Consider the following 20,206-nt stretch of genomic DNA (forward strand, 5'->3'; position numbering starts at 1 on the left):
TTAATCGGCGCATGTGCTAGGCTTTCTTGACGAAATATGTTTGCTTACACAGAAGTGCATGTCAACTTTTTAACTTGCCACTGTCTTACCATGTCCCCTCAGGATTCTAGGTTCCACCATTTTAAGGCTGAAATTGGTGACTGTACCGGTAACAAAAGACCAAGCAAGCAAGTATTTCATTAGATCACAACCGTACATAAGCAAATACAAGGATACAACCACTTATATCAATTTCTTGCTTTCCTTTTTTTCTTCGCTGATATATCCTTTTGAATGAATATTGACTTTTCGCATGATGCATCACGATTGAGTGCTCTTTTGAGTGGCCAGAGGATGTGTGGGCAGGTGGGTTTGTGTTGACCATAAATGAATTGGGCAGTCACTGATCCATGTTATTTTGAATGGCATATCCTTATTACGTCAAGAAGGAGTGAGTGAGTTGGGTGTAACGCCGCTTTAAACAGTATTCCAGTTATATCACGGCGTGTCAGCTTAATGTGGGAGGAAAGCCCGAAGTGATGCAGGTCTTAGACGTTTACAACCTCGGTGAAACCCACGAGCACGGATATGGTGCTGACAAGCCTAGAAACATAATCGAGGCGAACCGGGATTCGAATCCACAATCATAGATTTATAGCGTGCCTAAAGGACGCAACTCTGCACAGCGAATCGCGGCGCCTTAGACGAGTGGGCCACCCGTGCCCCTATTGCGTCAAGAACATGCCAGAGGCTGTGTGTGCAGGTGTGATTGTATTGATTTTCAAATGATCATGACAGTCGCTAAACTCATTGTAATACTGAAGGGTATATATCCTTCCCAACCAGTAGTGAGTGAGTGAGTGAGTTAAATTTTAAGTCACATCGGCAACATTTCAGCCATATCGTGACTATCAATAGTTAAATATAATACATATATTGAAACTTGTATAAAAACCTGCCAACGAAGGACAGTAAAATTACTAGATTCATCACAGAAAAAGATATAAAACTAGTACGGAATTATAAAAGAGAATAGCACTATACATAACGATACAAGATAAAAACAGGCTATAGATCGCCAGCAGCTGAAGGTAGATCACCATGCTAGGGTCCATGGGGACTCCCAACCAGTAGCACACCGGAGGAGGATATATAGCACCTTCGGATAGCATCTAAAGAGGTCTTTGAGATCGTGAGTCAGATGCAGGTTCGTGGCTGACCAACTAGAAAACACACCTTTATATATAGCTCCGTCAGTGAAACCAGCAGAGATACATCCAGCGGGGAACACGACCAGACCAGCAGGGCAGCCCGGGGGAGCCGCCTAATAACACTAATGAACCGAGAAGGCAAACACTCCAGCCAATTAGTGCTCACATCAGTCAAGCCCATTTTCCTCTCGTATCACTTTGCAGTCACGGCACTTTTATCATCCATGTGTGGAGAAGTATTAAACGATACTTTAAAAAACTGGAACGAGACTAACGAGTCTATGCATAGTCCAATCAAAAAAGGCTCACCGAAATCCAGTTCGTAAACTGTCATGCAGAGTTCGGTCGATTGCAGGATTTGCAAAGCATGTGCACCGCCAACTCGTTGTCAACAGATATGTTTCAAATCTGTTCATGTTTTTTATCAAGGTGCTCACATGATTTGATGCACTTCGCGATGTAAGTCCCGTTTTATCACAATATAGATCCTGATTGTCGATCAGATCGTCTTGTAAGGGCGCCGCCATTTAGTTAGAAGCAAATGCAAGTGATACGAGAGGTGTAATCTGATTGGTCCATAGGAGAGGCATAGAAGGGACATAACTCATAACAGCCACTGGTGGCGCTACGATCGAGCCCAGGAATTCCAGCCTAGTTCGGCAAGGGTTGAAACTGGACTTTTAAAGTCAGTTAACTCTCTTGCCTCGGGAAGATGTAAAAAGTGTCATGTATTTATGTTCTTCCAACTTCTAAATGCCTATCAAAGACTTCAATGATTTATCTTGTTACCAAATGTAACATTAGATAGTAAAATGCTATTCTTATAACTATTAGCTCCCTATTTTTCTGATTGCAGGCCATGCCTCTGATTGATCACAATGGACCTGGTTTCGTCTATAATATCACTGTGCGGGAGAAGGACGGGGGGCTCACCATGAACACCTTGGAGACAAACTATACCGTGGGAAGGAAGGAGATTTTGGTCAACAACATATATCAGCCTTATATGATAACAGTTGGTGCTGAGAACAAGGTCGCCAGGCCAATTGAGAAAGCCCAGGCAATCCTGGGGTATTCCGGCGAGGGAGGTAAGTATCCTTCTACAGATATAACCCACAATGTTGGTTGAGGATTGGTCATATACGCTGAAATCAGCAATAGTTTAATTTTACCATGACATGTAAATATAACAGACAAAACCATATCCACATCCATGAGAATATATTCTTTGAGAAAAGTAGAGCCCAGTGTATGATTCCGTCCAGTGATGATACCAGGTGTTCGCGAACAGGGAGCACCAATGTATGCAAGGTTAGCAAAGTGAATATATGGTACAAGTCAAAAGAGGGAAATGCACTGAACAGTTTTTTACATTTTTTACATTTGGACATTTTCTCAATAGGTCTACCATGAAACGTTTTGAAAGCTTTTATAAGGTCTTGACTGCTGTAATAGCATTAACGAGTGTGGGTTGCAGAAACCAGTGGTGAAAAACATGAGCAACGATGTACGCCGTCAGGGCAAGATGTCACACAAATCTGCAACATCACACAATGTAACTACCTGATCCTCATAAGTTGCCACGTTAAACTATTGGGAGGGGTAAGGCAACTGGGAAATCTACCATGATATTAAATAATTTATTAAAGAATGCGTGATTCTTTTAAACATATTATGCATTTTCACACAAAAAGTGAATCACACACTACAGTGGGACTACATCAAGTTTCAAATTCCAGTTTCTTTACCTACTATAACTATTATATTTTCCACTGAGGTATCATTACTCCTGACTAATGACCTGTTTATATAATGAGTATCTAACTGAAAGGCAATATCAACGTTAACAGAATGCTTAAATTAATGGAACATACAAATGGCAAGTTTAGGCATAGATTCGTGTTGCAATGGGGTCCAAAATGACATCCTATAATATTAATGTGGGTTGTACCCACCTGGAATATATCTAAAGACGATGGGTCAAAAAGTCATTGAAAGCTGTCACATTTGGAAACATTGAACCTTACGAAATGTGTCATAAGACATAACTAGTGGGAAAGGGTTTGGATGGGTTACCCGGGAACTCGGGTCGGATGGGTAAATAGTTTAAATGGGTGGTCGAGTACCCGGGTAGTAAAACTTGACTCGTCCCAGCCCTATAAGGCGGGGGGTGGGGGGTGGGGGGTGGGGGGTGGGGGGGTCCCTGGTTAGAATAGGGCTGGATACTCCTAGGCAGAAGGGCCCGAGTGCATCACGAGACGACACAGGATCGTATTGTCCACATTCAATTATTTACAGGCCGACGTCGCATAGCTTAAACAGTGTTCAATGCAGCGTTGAATATAAAACAAATTCACATTACATATAATGTTCATACGTTTCAGCACCAACTGTTATTCCTGCGAACTTCGAGTTGGACCCGGACGAGAAGGTGACGGCAACAAGTGCAGCATTCCGCTGGGACCCGGTTGATACCAGCCCAGGGGCGATGCAGGGAGAGTTCAAGGGTTACAAGGTGTCCCTTGTGTTAGGGACCGACTATTTCATAATCAAGGGGCGGCTGGGATTTTATCGAAAACAATATATGGTCCCCTATTATACTTCAGACTTCTGAGTCTTGGGGGGCGGTCGGGTAGCCTAGTGGTTAAAGCGTTCGCTCGTCACGCCGAAGACCCGGGTTCGATTCCCGACATGGGTATAATGTGTGAAGCCCATTTCTGGTGTCCCCCGCCGTGATATTGCTGGAATATTGCTAAAAGCGGCGTAAAACCATACTCACTCACTCACTCACTCTGAGTCTTGGGTAACACATAATCGTATGTCTTTTAGGGCCAGCATAGTTCCAGGATATATGTCATTATTAAGAGTAACTAGAGTACATTAAAATATGTTCATCTTAGGTTTAATGTTGTAAAGTCTTGCTGTTACGATATTCTTGCCATGTAGCGTAAAATCGATTCTGGACCAGGCAAGCCAGTGATCGTTTGAGAACATAATGCTTAGTGTGCTGGGAACACATTGTGATTTAGATTCCTCAGGGAGGTGATCGCATCAAATATCATTTAATTCACACTTTGTACATGTGAGATTTTAATAGCATAGGGATCTTCACTATATGGCTGATCTACTGCTGGGACGTTAAATATTAACTCACTCACTCATAAATTGATTATCTTAAATTTGTCAGTCCTATGTGCAGTACAACATTGTTGACAGGTTCGATACTGGAGGAGAGACGAGAAGGACGATATGGTCAGCATGCACGAGAAGTTTATCCCTGCCACGTCAGATGCCGACGTCACAAGGAAAGGGAGACAATCGGACAAGATCAGGGCTTGGGTGCACTATTTGCCTTCATTCTCTGAGATCGAGGCTGATGTCGTGGCTGTGAACAACTACTTCACTTCTGAAGGCAGCAACATTGTCAGCCTCTCGACACTGGATGAGGGTAGGAAAATAATGCATTAGACATTTTGTAAATATAAATATGAAACATCAACACCAGAGAATGATCAGCCTTGCCGAAACAAGACGCATTCCTCATTTTGCAGTTTGAGGTGTATATATAGTTATATTTGTTGTTAAATAGCTCACTCAGCAATATTCCAGTATTATAACGGCTATCTGTAAATAATCAAGTCTGGGCGAGACTATCCAGTGATTGATATCATGAGCATCAATATGGGATACAACAACATGCATTAACCAAGTCAGTGATCCTGACAAACTGATCCTGATACTCGCCTCTTATAACAATCATTGGTTAATGAGGGGGCACGGGTGGCCCAGTCGTCTAAGGTGCCGCGATTCGCTGTGCAGAGTTGCGTCCCTTGGGCCAGAAACCTATGATTGTGGGTTCGAATCCCGGTTCGCCCCAATTATGTTTCTAGGTTTGTCAGCACCATACCCTTGCTCATGGGTTTCACGGAAGTGGTAAACGTCTAAGACTTCGGGCTCACCTCCCATATTAAGCTGACACGCCGTGATATAACTGGAATACTGTTAAAACCCAACTCACTCACTCACTCACTGGTTGATGAAGATCAATCCTAACCCTGATCTTCAAGCTGATCCTGATTATGCATTTTACAGTGTACATAGTTATGTAGAGTAAAGAAGATATATCTGAATAATATTTCGGAATCATATTTCAAGTAATGAAAGATCAAACGACCATTGAGCTTTTAGTTCATCATATCCAAAATGACTTAAAACCTGATATCGAGACTTCATTTTTTAAAATTGAATTTCGATCTTTTCTACGGAACCCTTTGATGGGTATAGTTGAAATATGTACTTGTTCCCGTCCAGTATGGATTAACGGGATTCTGGATATACAAATGTTTCCGTTTTGTGCTTGTTTTCGACTGAGAAAGCAAAGGTTTAATACAGTCCCTGACAACCCAAAACGTCTGCATTAATATTAAACAAGTTTAAGTTTAAGTTTGTTTAAGGTATCAGATTAAAGAATTGGTATGGTCATAAAGGGAGTAAACGTTGATGGTATATACGTAGTAACTATTCGTAGTTTGTTCTCCTCCCGGGCCTCCTGTGATGTGTTTACCTTGGAGACGATTTGCAAACATTGAGTGATTGAGTGAGTGAGTTGGGTTTAACACCGCTTTGAACATTATTCCAGTTATATCGCGGCGTGTCAGCTTAATGTGGGAGGAAAGCCCGAAGTGATGCAGGTCTCAGACGTTTACCACTTCGGTGAAACCCACGAACACGGGTATGGTGCTGACAAACCTAGAAACATAATTGGGGCGAACCGGGATTCGAACCCACAATAACAGGTTTCTGGCGTGCCCAAGGGACGCAACTCTGCACAGCGAATCGCGGCGCCTTAGACGACTGGGCCACCCGTGCCCCCCTGCAAACATTGCATTTTCGCATTTTCGAAATTGCTATATATAAAATGTGTACCTGGTTATTGCCACTATGTGCCACATACATCAAGGAATTATCTTAATGTACAGTAAACTATGTTACTGACGGATAAAACGAACTTATTTTTATTCCCGACCATTTGTTGTATATATACTGTATGTATGTTTATAACGAGCTACGGTTATTTCGAACTAAAGTTAGTGGTCCCCTCGAGTTCGTTTTAACCGTAGTTTACTGTAATCAGTTCAAACATATCTTGAAGATGAAATCAAATTTAACAAAATGGTTTATTATTTATTATATGTTTGTTTTAGGCATCATGGTCGAATTCCAAAATATTTCATGCGGTTTGCTTTGCGATCATATGTTCTCATGTACGCGCAAACTGCTCATTTGCTGGAGTTGGCGCTACATAGATTTTCAGGCTGTCATATCAAGTCAGAACAATATAACTTCAACCTCCACTTTTGATTTTGCAACATAATACAACTTAAGTCAAGGGCTTGACCACGAACATAGGCAAATACTTTAAGTAATGCTGGTGGGTAAAGTACAACCAAGTGGTCACTGATATTGTCACGGCAAATCCGATGCTATGAGTGAGTGGGTGAAACAGGTGATTAAACATAGTTTTGTTACAGCCTGTTAACACTAGTTATTTATCGTCATCAATCAGTAATTAATCAATTAAAGCTGTAATTCTCAGACAGTGAACGGGAGAGTGAGATGAGTTTGGTGGAGAAGATGACGCTTACTAATATGGTGACCATGAATGTACATACCATGTGTGGTCAAGGGTTATGGTCGAATAATGGGTTAAAACCCACGATCTGCGGATCCTTACACGTTCAATGATCCACTGGGCCACCTGTTCTACACTGAATACTTTGAAATCAATAAATACTAAGATGATCCACGCCGTGACATAATGTAACCATCATCAGTCTCCCTGGGGCCATTTAGCCCGGTAGCCTGTTTAAATGCACGTAGTATGGCTGCCATTGAATCCAAAGAATATTGTTCTATGTATTCCTCTAAAGCCTCAAAGTACACACGTCAAGCCTTGTGCTGCAACTAAATATTGAATTAATATTTAATATTTGAAATTGTTTATTCATTGAGAGCTACCATGGGTCTCCTAGGCCCGGGTTTTGGGTGTATTTGGTCTCTGCATGTTTGTTTGTTAGCCTGTTGTTTAACGCCGCACTCAGCAATATTCCAGCTATATGACGGCGGTCTGTAAATAATCGAACCTGGACCAGACAATCCAGTAATTGACATCATGAGCATCGATCCACGTAATTGGGAGCGAGCCTGACCACCCGATACCGTAAGTCGTCTCTTACGACAAGTATAGTCGCCTTTTACGGCAAGCATGGATTGCTGAAGACCTATCCTACCCCGGATCTTCACGGGTCTGTTATTTCTACAAGAGAACGGAAAGTGACAGTCCACGTGGAACAAGCTAAAATACTAAGTAAGAAAGGGTAGCCTGACGAGGGTTAAGAGAACTCGATTATTACACGTTGATGTCTGTATTAACTAAGTAACACTGACATTCTTTATGTTTAGAAAACGAGGACACCATTCCCGGACATGCCTTACTCCGAGATGCGGAAACAGGTGAGTGCTGCCGAATATATTCGGGCGAGGTAGACAGTTCTGAAAAGCAGGGAAGCTTAAATTCACGCATGTGTTAACCAAATTACACTAAATGCTAAAGTTGGATGCTTTGCTAGTGTGGCGTGTAATTGAGTATTTCAAAGTAATACTATATTCATATATGCAGACTAACCCGTGAAGATCCGGGTTAGAATAGGTCTTCAGCAACCCATGCTTGCCGTAAGAGGCGACTGACGAGATCGGGTGGTCAGGCTCGCTGACTTGGTTGATGCATGTCAACGTATTTTAATTGCGTGGAACGATGCTCATTATATCAATCATTGGATTGTCTGGACCAGACTCGATTATGTACACACCGCCGTCATATAGTTGGGTGCGGCGTTTAGCAACCAAGAAACAAACAAAATGTATGCAGACAGTCAAACTCCTTTAATCTTAAAACCACCTTCCAGGACAATCAGTGGATCGTTTGTTTTAGCCTACAAAGGGAGATTACTGTGGATCCGTATCAAGAACTTTCTATATCCGGTGTTGCACTTTGAAGATAATATCTGGTTTAATATCTGATTAATCAATTGCATCTATGCATAATTGCTAAGTAAAATGCAGTTTGAGGGAACTAAAACCAATAAACCTATTTGGACTGACAATATTGTGTATTTCCATTCAGATAACCGCGATTTGTGGGAATTTGAATATTCAAATACTGACGTAGACAGCACTCCGTTATATACCAAGAACAACACTCGGATACAGCTGACGTGTGCAGGTACTTTCCCAAACCCTGTTGGCAACGTCAAGGAGGAATGGAGGATGCTGGACAACAGATTCATAATACCGCCATCACATCCACGACTTGTCACCAGCCTCACCATTTCACCGGCACATCATTACACCGGCACTCTCACCATTCATAACGTAATTGTTAGAGATTCAGGTAACCCTTGCTATATAAACTGTGTATCTCAAAAAGTAATGAAACCCCATACAACATTTTGAATATCACGTTTGTGTCCATGAATTACATGAATTCAGAAATAGTTTGGATGATACATGCTGATATAATTTTCTGAATGAACGCAGCCATATTGATATAAACATTGCTGTTTTATGGTGTTATAAATCTGATGCATATGTTAATGTGTAATCCAACTGCCTCCATGGTCTAGTGGTAGAGCGTCCACCCGGGATTCGATCCCCGGCCGCGTCATACCAAAAGACGTTAAAATATGGTACTTGTTACACTGTCTGGCACCCAGCATTAAGGGGCTAAAGCAAGGACTGGTCGGCTCGGAGTCGGTATCTGAGTGGGTCATGCACGTGGCTCTATAATGGCAATAATCTTGAACACGACGTTTAACCCCATTTAACCTCACCTAATGTGCAATCAGTGAGTATGTCTAATATGTATTTTGATATTTTGATTAAAGACCATTTTGTGATCTTATTAACTGTATGGACTTATTGTCATATAAATTGATCTGTGATGCAAGTATTCCTAAACACTAATGTGAGCAAATGGGCATTGTTCTGGAGTTCGCCTCTTCATTATATCAGATGGGGGCACAAACATTATTCCTGAAACCGTGCCAAGAGTGACACCAGTCACGATCCATGGTCTGTCAATACCTGTTTCATGGCCTCGTGTAGATCTGGGTTAGTATTGGTCTTCAGCAACCAATGTTTATCGTAAGAGAGGGCTGATGGGTGGTCGTTGATGCATGTCATCGTATCACAGTTGTGTACATCGATGCTCATCGCGTCAACTACTCGAGTGTTTGTCAGACTCAATTATTTACAGACCGCCGTCATTTAACTAGATATTGCCTCATTCATGCTTGTGGGAGCCTAATCTAAGTGGTCATTGGCACAGACCTACGTCAGGTTAGGCTTTCCGTCACATCAAAGTTGTCATTGGCAAGGACAAACATCAGGTCAGGCTTTCCTTCACATCAAAATGGTCATTGGCACAGACCAACATCAGGTTAAGCTTTCCTCAACATCAAAGTGGTCATTGGCACAGACCAACATCAGGTCAGGCTTTCCTCAACATCAAAGTGGACATTGGCAAGGACCAACATCAGGTCAGGCTTTCCTTAACATAAAAGGGGTCATTGGCACAGACCAACATCGGGTTAAGCTTTCCTTACATCAAAGTGGTCATTGGCACTGATCTGCATCAGGTTAAGCTTACTTTACATCAAAGTGGTCATTTGCACGGACCAACATCAAGTTAAGCTTTCCTCAACATGAAAGTGGTCATTAGCACGGACCAACATCAGGTTAAGCTTTCCTCAACATCAAAGTGGTCGTTATCACAGACCTGCATCAGGTTAGGCTTTCCTTCACATCAAAGTGGTCATTGGCACAGACCTGCATCAGGTTAAGCTTTCCTTCACATCAAAGTGGCCATTGGCACGGACCAACATCAGGTTAAGCTTTCCTTCACATCAAAGTGGTCATTGGCACGGACCAACACCAGGTTCAGCTATCCTTTACATCAAAGTGGTCATTATCACAGACCTGCATCAGGTTGGGATTTCCTTCACATCAAAGTGGTCTTTGGCACAGACCTGCATCAGGTTAAGCTTTCCTTCACATCAAAGTGGTCGTTGGCACTGATCTGCATCAGGTTAAGCTTACTTTACATCAAAGTGGTCATTGGCACAGACAAGCATCAGGTTAGGCTTTCCTCAACATCAAAGTGGTCATTGGCAAGAACCAACATCAGGTCAGGCTTTCCTCAACATCAAAGTGGTCATTGGCAAGGACCAACATCAGGTCAGGCTTTCCTTACATCAAAGTGGTCATTGGCACAGACCAACATCGGGTTAAGCTTTCCTTACATCAAAGTGGTCATTGGCACTGATTTGCATCAGGTTAAGCTTACTTTACATCAAAGTGGTCATTGGCACGGACCAACATCAGGTTAAGCTTTCCTCAACATGAAAGTGGTCATTAGCACGGACCAACATCAGGTTAAGCTTTCCTTCACATCAAAGTGGCCATTGGCACGGACCAACATCAGGTTAAGCTTTCCTTCACATCAAAGTGGTCATTGACACAGACCAACATCAGGTTAGGCTTTCCTTCACATCAAAGTGGTCATTGACACGGACCAACATCAGGTTAGGCTTTCCTTCACATCAAAGTGGTCATTGACGCACACAAACATCAGGTTAAGCTTTCCTTCACATCAAAGTGACATATCCTGATATAACTGAAATACTATTGAGCCCAACTCATCCACGTAACTTGTACATTTCAGGAAACTTTACGTTTAGTCTCCTGGACGAGTCAGGCCAGGAAGTTGGCTGCAGTGGACGAGTGCAAGTATTTGCCGCCCCGACCGTGAAGCTTCTATCCCAGAAGAACGTCTTCATACAGCCTCGGGAAATTGCCTCCCTATACTGTAGAGTGACGCAGCCATTCCCCGACGACACCGTCATCAAGTGGTTCAGTAACGGCGTGGAGGTTGATGGAGAATGTAAGCTCACCAGTGAAGGATCTTTTGGGGTTCTTCCCTATATTGTAATCAAAGTTAAACATAGTGCTGTGAAGAAACATATATACTCACCGCCAAAAGAAACGCGAACCATAGAATCATATTGAGAAGTATGTAAGTTCAGAAGAGATGTTTCCAACGTGTATCAATTAATGACAAAACTAAAAATCAGTGTTACCACAGTGTGTCTATATTCTTATCACGATATGTTGCACGTGATTTCCAAACTTTACACGCTAATCCTGCACGAAACAAATGGTGCATCTCGAGTCATGGATCTTTGACGTCACATGTGATGCGTTCATGAGTATCGGTTCACACAACATACCAGTATGTTCGTGTGTGCATCGAACCAATCTATTATATCTTAAACATAGGTAAGTCTTCATATATTAACCAGATGTATGGTATTTGAATTTCTTGTGGAGGTGAGAATATAAAGTTAGAGGTGGTATGTTTTAGAAAATAATATTCTGTTCCCGAACATTCTTGAACAAAATCATTTGTCCCCCGATTTTATACAAAAATAGATATTTCAGTGGACATTCTGGATGGTTGTAGGTATTAAACGTGGTGGTCCCTCATTTCAGAGAAGCAATAATATTTAGAGACACTGGAAATATCCCAAACTGGAAATATCTCTAACCAAACTGGCACCCAAGACTATTAAATCGAATCATCATGACAAATCACATTCTGCCAATACTGTTGACAGTAGTGTTGTCATAGGTTGTGAATACTGTCTCAGTCTGTATTAGACATTGTCTTAGGGTGTGAATCCATAGTGTTGACATCGCACTGAGGTGTATGAAATTATCTACGTTTCAGCAACAAGTAAGCTCTTGGTATATTGCAGTCAAGGCTTCAACGCAACGTACTCATGTTTAGGCGAAAATAGATTTGGCAAAGGCAGGAAAAGTGACGAAACAGCGGTGTACATCATACAAGGTTAGTTCTCGGTGTGGTTTTGGTTTCAAGGCTTTTACTATGCATAAGAAAAATATTTATGGTCCGTCGCCACGAATTCATGTGAGATACGCGAGAGGTATGTTTCACTTGACTGTCTGGTTTCTGTACAAGCCTCCGTCGTATGGCAGGAGTACTGGTGACGTCAGGCAACAATCAAACACACACTGTTTCATGCACTGTGTGTGAGTGACGGGTGCTAATGGTAGGGCAGGACATGCTCATCCTTCTCGCGCAGACCTTGTGTCATCACGGATTTTCAGTGATCCATTCATATAATTATCACCGCTATTTTGTCTTTTATGTCGATGCTCATGATATCAATCACTGGATTGTTTTGTCCAGACTCGATTATTTACAGATCGCCGTCATAAAGCTGGAATATTGTTGAGTGCGGCGTTAAACAACAAACAAATCAAATATAATTATCTTGTGTCGAAGATTTTCTAATGTTAAAATTATTAAATGAAATTTCCCGAAAGCCTGTATAATATTCTTTAGCATTTCGAGACGTTTTAACAAAAGCTCTACATTTGATAAATCCATTCCTTGTAAGTGTTCAGGCAAACCATTTCTTATTCTCATTTTTATGAACACATTGAACGTTGTATATATTTCTTAATTTTTGCAGATTTTGTTGGACCTATTTTGTGTTTATCATTCCGCATTCTTTTTCAGTTTACATGGCAATATGTTTTTTTATCAGACAATCTCCATTGAAATCGGACGAAGTCCTGAAGTGATCAAAATTAACTGGTCGTGTTTTTTCACTTTGTCGGAAACATTTAAACAAGCATCATGGGTGATTAACTGGTTGCGCCATTTACTTTTCGTCACTGCCATATACACAATGAACAGTTTTCAAGAACACATGTATTTCGCTGAAACCCCTCAAGGCACATATATTATCAGCTTTCATTCCTGAAAAGTTGGAAAGCCAATAATATTTAATTTAGAACGCACTGGAGCACTGGATAACTTCACACTGTAAATACATTTCTTTACATTTATTCTTTTTTAGATAGCAAAACATTGAGATTTTAAGAGCGCATCGTACCCTCGGAAAGCTAATGAAGACGTCATACAATTTACAGTCACTTTCCTTTGGTATTTACTTTTTACTTTAAAGATATGTGGTTAATAAACCCCCTTTTCATATACATTTCGCCACTAGTTAAAGTGAAACTCACAAGGCACAATCTCAATCACAAACTCATGCATTCATATATATTCACTCATACATTCATTAACTGACGTTGTCTATTAACGAAGGTATTAAGGGGCTACTGTAAATTGAATAGCTACAACTAATTGACAGTAAGTGAAATGATTTTATAGAGCTCTACTTTATAGAGCAGTAATAGAAACGCAATGAAAACGTGATTATACAGAATGATAATGATTCGTCAAAAGTAAATGCACGAGGACTGTCTCCAAATGAATATATCCTAATGTCTGATGCGCACATAAAATCCCTCTAGGTTTGTCGGTACCTGTTTCATAGTCTGCTAATCACAGCATACCAACAACACGTAGACGCTCCCCGCGTTGCAGACGTCGCATCGCCAGTTCGTACACAGTTCGTAATGAATGAAGTAAATCATGACTGTATGATAAGCAGAATCAATAAGATTGAAAAGAATAATTATAAGAAATTAATGAACCTTCTCTGAAAGTGAAAAAGATCACGAATGACAGCCTTGGCATGTGTGTGGCGCTTCTGCGTGAGGCACGTGCAAACTATAGGATGTGTTTTGGTGTTATGTTTGACAGACATAAACGTTCTTGCAAAAAAAGGTTATCAACACTTATCTTTGTTCTAGCATTTATATTTCATGATCTCCTATTCTCTGAAGAGTATATAATCCGTAAAAAGCAAAACAGCGGTTATAATTATTCAACGATTTTAACAGTTGCTTTGTCTTCGCAAGTGATCGGAAACCGAACGATCTACGACTAGCATTCCGACAGGATCGGGTGTCATCGGCCAAGAGTCGTAACACACTGATTGGCTAGGCTGAAGAGCAAAGAAAGCCAGTCCCTGATTGGATATACAAGCTGTCGTTTCTGCATAAAGATCACGCTTCATGACTTGGTACGCGGATTGAATGGATTACCGGAAGTCAGTGATGACTCAAGCCACTCACACAACTACTGCGTGCCGCTAACGAACTAGACACCCAAGCGATACAGCATCCACCGACTCTGACGAATCTAACCACAATATATATAATTTTTATATTAATATTTGCTGTGTACAAATGCAGAGATTCTACTGCTTAAGAAAACAAAAACGTTATAGAAAAAACATATTAGTTTTGCAAGTAATCTCTACAAAAAGCAAAGTACATTGTACGATTCCGACTATATCATAAATGTGTGTTTATGAATCTCTATTAAATAGTAATGATACCAGGTGTTCGCGAGATGAACGTATAGTGCCCCACCGCTGGCACCCGTCACAAACACATGCAAAGGCAAGTTAAATGTTCCCCTGAACAAACACGGAAACATATGGAAAAAAGTCAATATAGGGAACTTTTATTTGTTAAGTTATCTGCAAAAAAGAAAAAATTGAGAGAGTGGTTTGAATTTAACACTGTCTTGAAGAGTAATCCAGTTATAATATTTCATGGCAGCTTTATGTGCAGGATAACACATGTGCGAAGTATTTTATGAGATAAAATACCCATGTATCTCAGGTTTTTAAATCTCACAAGAAACCGAGATGAAGTGCTCTATCCACCTTAGAAACCCCAAAAGAAAACATTTTTTCAACATTTTTATTCTTCAAGCATACTTTTTTAAATATTACTTTGCATAAATTACTCGATTGTGAATACATTAACTTGGTCTCGTCTCTATATGGCGGAAATAATGCCGATGCGACGTTACATTTTAACTCACTCACTCAAGCATACTTCCAATGAACCTTTGGGGCGGTGGGGTAGTCTAGTGGTTAAAGCGTTCGCTCTTCACGTCGAAGACCCGGGTTCGCTTGTCCACATAGGTACAATGTGTGAAGCCTTTTTCTTGTGTCCCTCCATCGTGATATTGCTGGAATATTGATAAAAGCGGTGTAAAACCATTGCCCCTCATCTGCTATGAAACTTAACTGTGGCCATAACGATATGCTGTACTTTATCCTGGAACATATGTTTGCCTGATGATGAGGACTGAACTGTTTGTTTGTTTTGCTTGTTTGTTTGTTGTTTAACGTCGCACTCAGCAATATTCCAGCTATAAGATGGCGGTCTGTAAATAATCGAGTCTGGACCAGACAATCCAGTGATTGACATCATGAAAATCGATCCATGCGATGACATACATCAACCAAGTTAGCGAGTCTGACCACCCGAACCCGTTAGTCGCCTTTTACGACAAGCATAGTCACCTTTTACGGCAAGCATGGGTTGCTGAAGACCTATTCTAACCCGGATCTTCACGGGTCTAAGGACTGAACTGACTGACCATGCAATGTCACCTTGTCAACTCAAGTTACCTTCACGTTGGATAGTACTATTTTACAATGACTTAATTTGTTTCACATTATTATATACCTTTTCAAAATAATGATGAAGGCAAAATATTAATAGAATGTTATGTCCTGTAACCAGGTTAGCTACATATATTGAGTATTTTGTTTATTGCTTGCAACGTTGTTTTATTGTACGTGTTATACAAATTGTCATACTGAATGTAAATGTGTATTGGCATTTTCAGCTGAGGTGAAGCGATGTGACGATGACAACTCGTGGTTAAAAACACCTATTAACATCACAGCGGAAAGACCATGCCCTGAGGAAGAGCTGGGTGAGTTGCTGCACACAAATAATAACCATTCGGATTTACACTGTGATCATCACAAATGGTTTAGATATGAGCAATAGGAAGACGTTGATATTCCTATGCAATATATGTCATCACGAGTGAGTAAATTGCAGCTTTTAGCAACAATCCAGCAATATAGAGGCGGGTGACACCAGAAAAGGGCTACAGAAGTTTAACTTAAGCTTCAGGTATACAGATGATCTGATGTTGGTCAATAACATCACATAGCCAATTCTCTTCCATTGATTTCCTACCTGAAAGAAGCCAATGGGTCGGCCTCGTCTGTTTCATGTTGAGATCTGTGCATAAAGATTCAGATTGACTTCCAAAAACCTCTCCCCAAGACTGTATGCAAGAGGGGATGACTTCAAGTTTCCCGTGTCGAGCAATATTCCAGCAGATCTATCCTTTGTATTTACATTTCACAACTTTTGAGGTAAAATCCAGTATGGTCTTTCTACGAAGATTTCAATGAGCCCCATACGACCCTTACTCGGATTATGTTTACAACGTTCAAGGCCTCAGTAAAGCTTTTTCTAAAAGGTTTTATGGTAGACATGTGGAGGACATTTCCAGATTAGATGCATCAGTGACAAAAATGATATCCGATGCAGTTTTCTATTTTCACTTATGTTCCCGTGTTGTTTCAGGTGAACAATTGACTCTCCTTTGTATGTGTTTGTGACAGGTGCCACCAGTGTGGCAGGATACGTTCACATTTTCGCAAACACCTGTTATCATCACTATTTGATGGTGATTCATGAACACAATCATGCTCATGTTATAGTCGGAATCTAACAAGCGATTCTGCTTTTAGAAGAGATTTCTTATGGCCATGGAAAGGGTTCTCTCGCTTTTATTCACACTATATTGGACCGAGTGATGACTTGTATTTACCATATAGATGCTTTTATGATGGTATGCTTACCATATTCGTAGATGTCTAGTGTCACTGCAAATTGAAAATGATTGACGAGTTTAGGTTTTAATGAACTTGGTGTTTCATGTTTTTCTGTTCATGTGACGGTCAAAGACGTGTTGTTTTGGGATGACCTGCATAACGCCAAGGGAACGTTACATGTTCATCAAAGATTTCGGAATACACTGAGTGTCAGGTCACAAAGTGCAATCATCTCAGAGGTATAAACAGTGGCAATTAGGGGCGGTAGGGTAGCCTAGTGGTTAAAGCATTCGCCCGTCACGCCCAGGCCAAGGTTCAATTTCCCATATGGTTACAATTTGTGAAGCCGTTTCTGATGTCGCCCGCCGTGATTCTATTTTATATTCCAATTGTGTATAGTAAACAGATACGAAAGGATCCTTTTAGCATTAGTAGTCGTAGAAGTAGTTGTTGTTGTAGTAGTAGTAGAACATCCTTTAGCATTAGCAGTCGTAGTAGTAGTAGTAGTAGTAGTAGTAGTTGTGTCGTCGTCGTACTAGTAGGTTTGTTTGTTGGTTAACACCGCACATAGCACTGTTCCAGCTATATGATGTCGTTCTGTAAATAATCGAGTCAGGACCAGATAATCCAGTAGTAGTAGTAGCCGTAGTAGCAGCAGTAGTAGTAGTAGTAGTAGTAGTAGTAGTAGTAGTAGAAGCATCTCCTATTCATCATGAAACAGTCACTTGTATTATTAGGTTGGCCGGTTGTTTTACGCCGCACTCAGCAATATTCCAGATTTATGACGGCGGTCTGTAAATAATCGAGTCTGGACCAGACAATCCAGTGATTGGTATCACGTATTTGGGATCGATGACATGCATCAACCAAGTCAGCGAATCTGACCACCCGATCCCGTAGCCGGCTATTACGACAAGCATAGTCGCCTTTTACGGCAATATCGGTTTCTAAAGACCTATTCTACCCCGGATCTTCACGGGTCGGTCAGACATGAAAACAAGGAAGGGATGTGATGACAAGCATAGTCGCGTTTTACAGCAAACATGGGTTGCTGAAGACCTATTCTAACCCGGATCTTCACGGGTTGTATTATAAGTTACTTGAATTCGAAACGCCAACGCCAAAGAATAATCAGTCTCGATTATCTGTTGAACGCAAATGAATGGATCACTGAAAAACAATGATTGCCCCATGCGTCAGCAAGAATGCTGAGCACGTCCCGCTTTACCGGTAGCCATTACTTGAGCATCACCACAAAGTGGACTCATTGATTCATTGCATATATGCAGTGTTTCCATCTGTAAGAATACCTTCTTGTAGGCGTGATGACACGAACGTGCGGTGATGAAAGACAATGGCTGGAAGAAGACAGGAGTCAGTGTGTCAGTAGAGGTATACAAGACCTCAACGATGAGGTAAGTAACGACTTTCTATTGTCATTGTTTATCCGCTGGATGCACGTTAGCGACAGTATTCTGACTATATAACCAGAATGATGCTGACACGAAGTTCCTAATAACACCATATTGCGGTGATATTGCGTTCTCTTAACATTCTGAATATAATTTATGTAACAAGTCTAACATGTTGGACGGTTTCCAATTCGCCATTTTTCATTACACATAGATTCCAACAATACTATAGACCATTCCCAATGGCAATATGTTACCATAGGCTCGCTTTCGTTAATTCACAATACAAGACAATAATAGATCATGCATACAGTATGCAAAGCCGAATAGCGACTCGTACCCATCTCGTTGCCATTATTGCGACTGGGTTCCGTCTAAGCGCAAACGGGCATAGCTAAAAGAATTGTCAACTCGTTGAGTCATGATTCCCCCATATATCATATATATTCCAGATGCTATTGAAAACTCATCGGAACTTATATTATTATACATTACGGTTGAATACATTTAAATGTATCTTGCGTATATTTTTAAATGCAAGACATAAAAAATCAAACATTTTTCCCGAGGGATTCTTTGACCGAAGTAATTGAAGTCATACGCGCATTCTGATTGGTTTGTCGTATTTTCGCACATGACATTCATCGATAGGGGGACGAGTCTTCTTGCAGGTTACGGAAACGGGCGAGTTGTGACGAATGTATTGAAACGTGTTCTGACGTTCACACATATCCCGTTACTGTTATATCGATTACATTACTATTATATCGATATATATGTTTGTTATTTGGTTGATGTTGCCTTCACAGAATGATTCTTCATTGACATTGATTTAACCCCTGTGCTAATAAATGACAATATCAGTGAAAGAAACGCATAGTGATTTAACCAAGGCAACCAGAATACATGTTAGCACTGTAGGCAGCTCCTATCTTCATTTTATGGAAAACAATTTGAACAGGAGTAGATTTAATAATGGATGTGTACTACCACCGCGCGTCGATTACATTACATTTCCTCCATATTGATTTCTTGACTTATATATGTGTGTGATCAATTGGTCGTCAGTCAATGTCTTGAATTATGGCATTCATATCATTTTCTCCGCTGGTTTGCTTTTTACCCTCAATGGAATCTGTTGCAGATTATCGAGACTGATTATTCTCTGGTTTTGACGTTCATGTTCAATCATTCACAATTTGTTTCAGTGTATTTGAGCGACAGGTGAAGGCATAATACGAACTTCTGTTATAGATGGAACGGATGAAGGATGGCCTGCTACTAAAAAATATCTCAGTCACAACTCTCTTAAGACACACGAATTCCGGCAGACTTGGGAGCAAAGAGATTGCTGTTTTGACTCGATTAATGGAGCAATGGTTGAAAACATTCGGGGACAGACACATCGCAGCGGACAAGAATGAGACTGAAGACTCCGAAAGGGTTTGCAACTGAGAATTTCGAAAAAAAACCAAAACAGTTTAAACTGCCGGGAGAAGAAAGTATACACCCAATATTTGATCGTGGCTGAAAAGGAAACAAACAAGAAATGGTTCTTCGATGGTGATGTATTTTAGTTGTGTTTTGGACCTTAGCTTACGTCGACTGTTTTCAGCATAGTTAAGTTTTGATAAAGAATTAACGTTTTGTCAAAACCAATTTTCAAGTGTATACTTACTTCTGCACGGCAGATTAGTTGAATACTTTGTTGTTTTTGGTTAAATACCTTTGTGTGCGTGCGTGCGTATGTGTGTATTATGTGTGTGATTGCTTGCGTTTGTGTGTGCTTACGTGTGTTTGTGTGTGTGCCTGCGTTTGTATGTGTGTGCTTGCGTGCATGTGTGTGTGAGTGAGCGAGTATGTGTACCATAAACATGTGCAAGTTATC

General features: G+C 40.8%; 1 protein-coding gene across 1 annotated transcript in view; it reads left to right on the forward strand.

The window, feature by feature from the left end:
* LOC124149109 overlaps positions 1 to 20,206 on the forward strand; it is a 51,145-nt gene that overhangs the window by 9,893 nt on the left and 21,046 nt on the right. The window contains exons 4-13 of the mRNA XM_046520474.2: positions 2,047 to 2,278; positions 3,575 to 3,705; positions 4,407 to 4,638; positions 7,653 to 7,703; positions 8,374 to 8,640; positions 10,972 to 11,190; positions 12,037 to 12,156; positions 15,898 to 15,987; positions 18,227 to 18,321; positions 19,573 to 19,761. Of these exons, the coding sequence (XP_046376430.2) occupies positions 2,047 to 2,278; positions 3,575 to 3,705; positions 4,407 to 4,638; positions 7,653 to 7,703; positions 8,374 to 8,640; positions 10,972 to 11,190; positions 12,037 to 12,156; positions 15,898 to 15,987; positions 18,227 to 18,321; positions 19,573 to 19,761 (1,626 nt within the window). The remainder of the gene's footprint in view (positions 1 to 2,046; positions 2,279 to 3,574; positions 3,706 to 4,406; positions 4,639 to 7,652; positions 7,704 to 8,373; positions 8,641 to 10,971; positions 11,191 to 12,036; positions 12,157 to 15,897; positions 15,988 to 18,226; positions 18,322 to 19,572; positions 19,762 to 20,206) is intronic.

Source organism: Haliotis rufescens, unplaced genomic scaffold (genome assembly GCF_023055435.1).
Source record: "Haliotis rufescens isolate VD_foot unplaced genomic scaffold, xgHalRufe1.0.p SCAF_32, whole genome shotgun sequence".
NCBI lineage: Eukaryota > Metazoa > Mollusca > Gastropoda > Lepetellida > Haliotidae > Haliotis > Haliotis rufescens.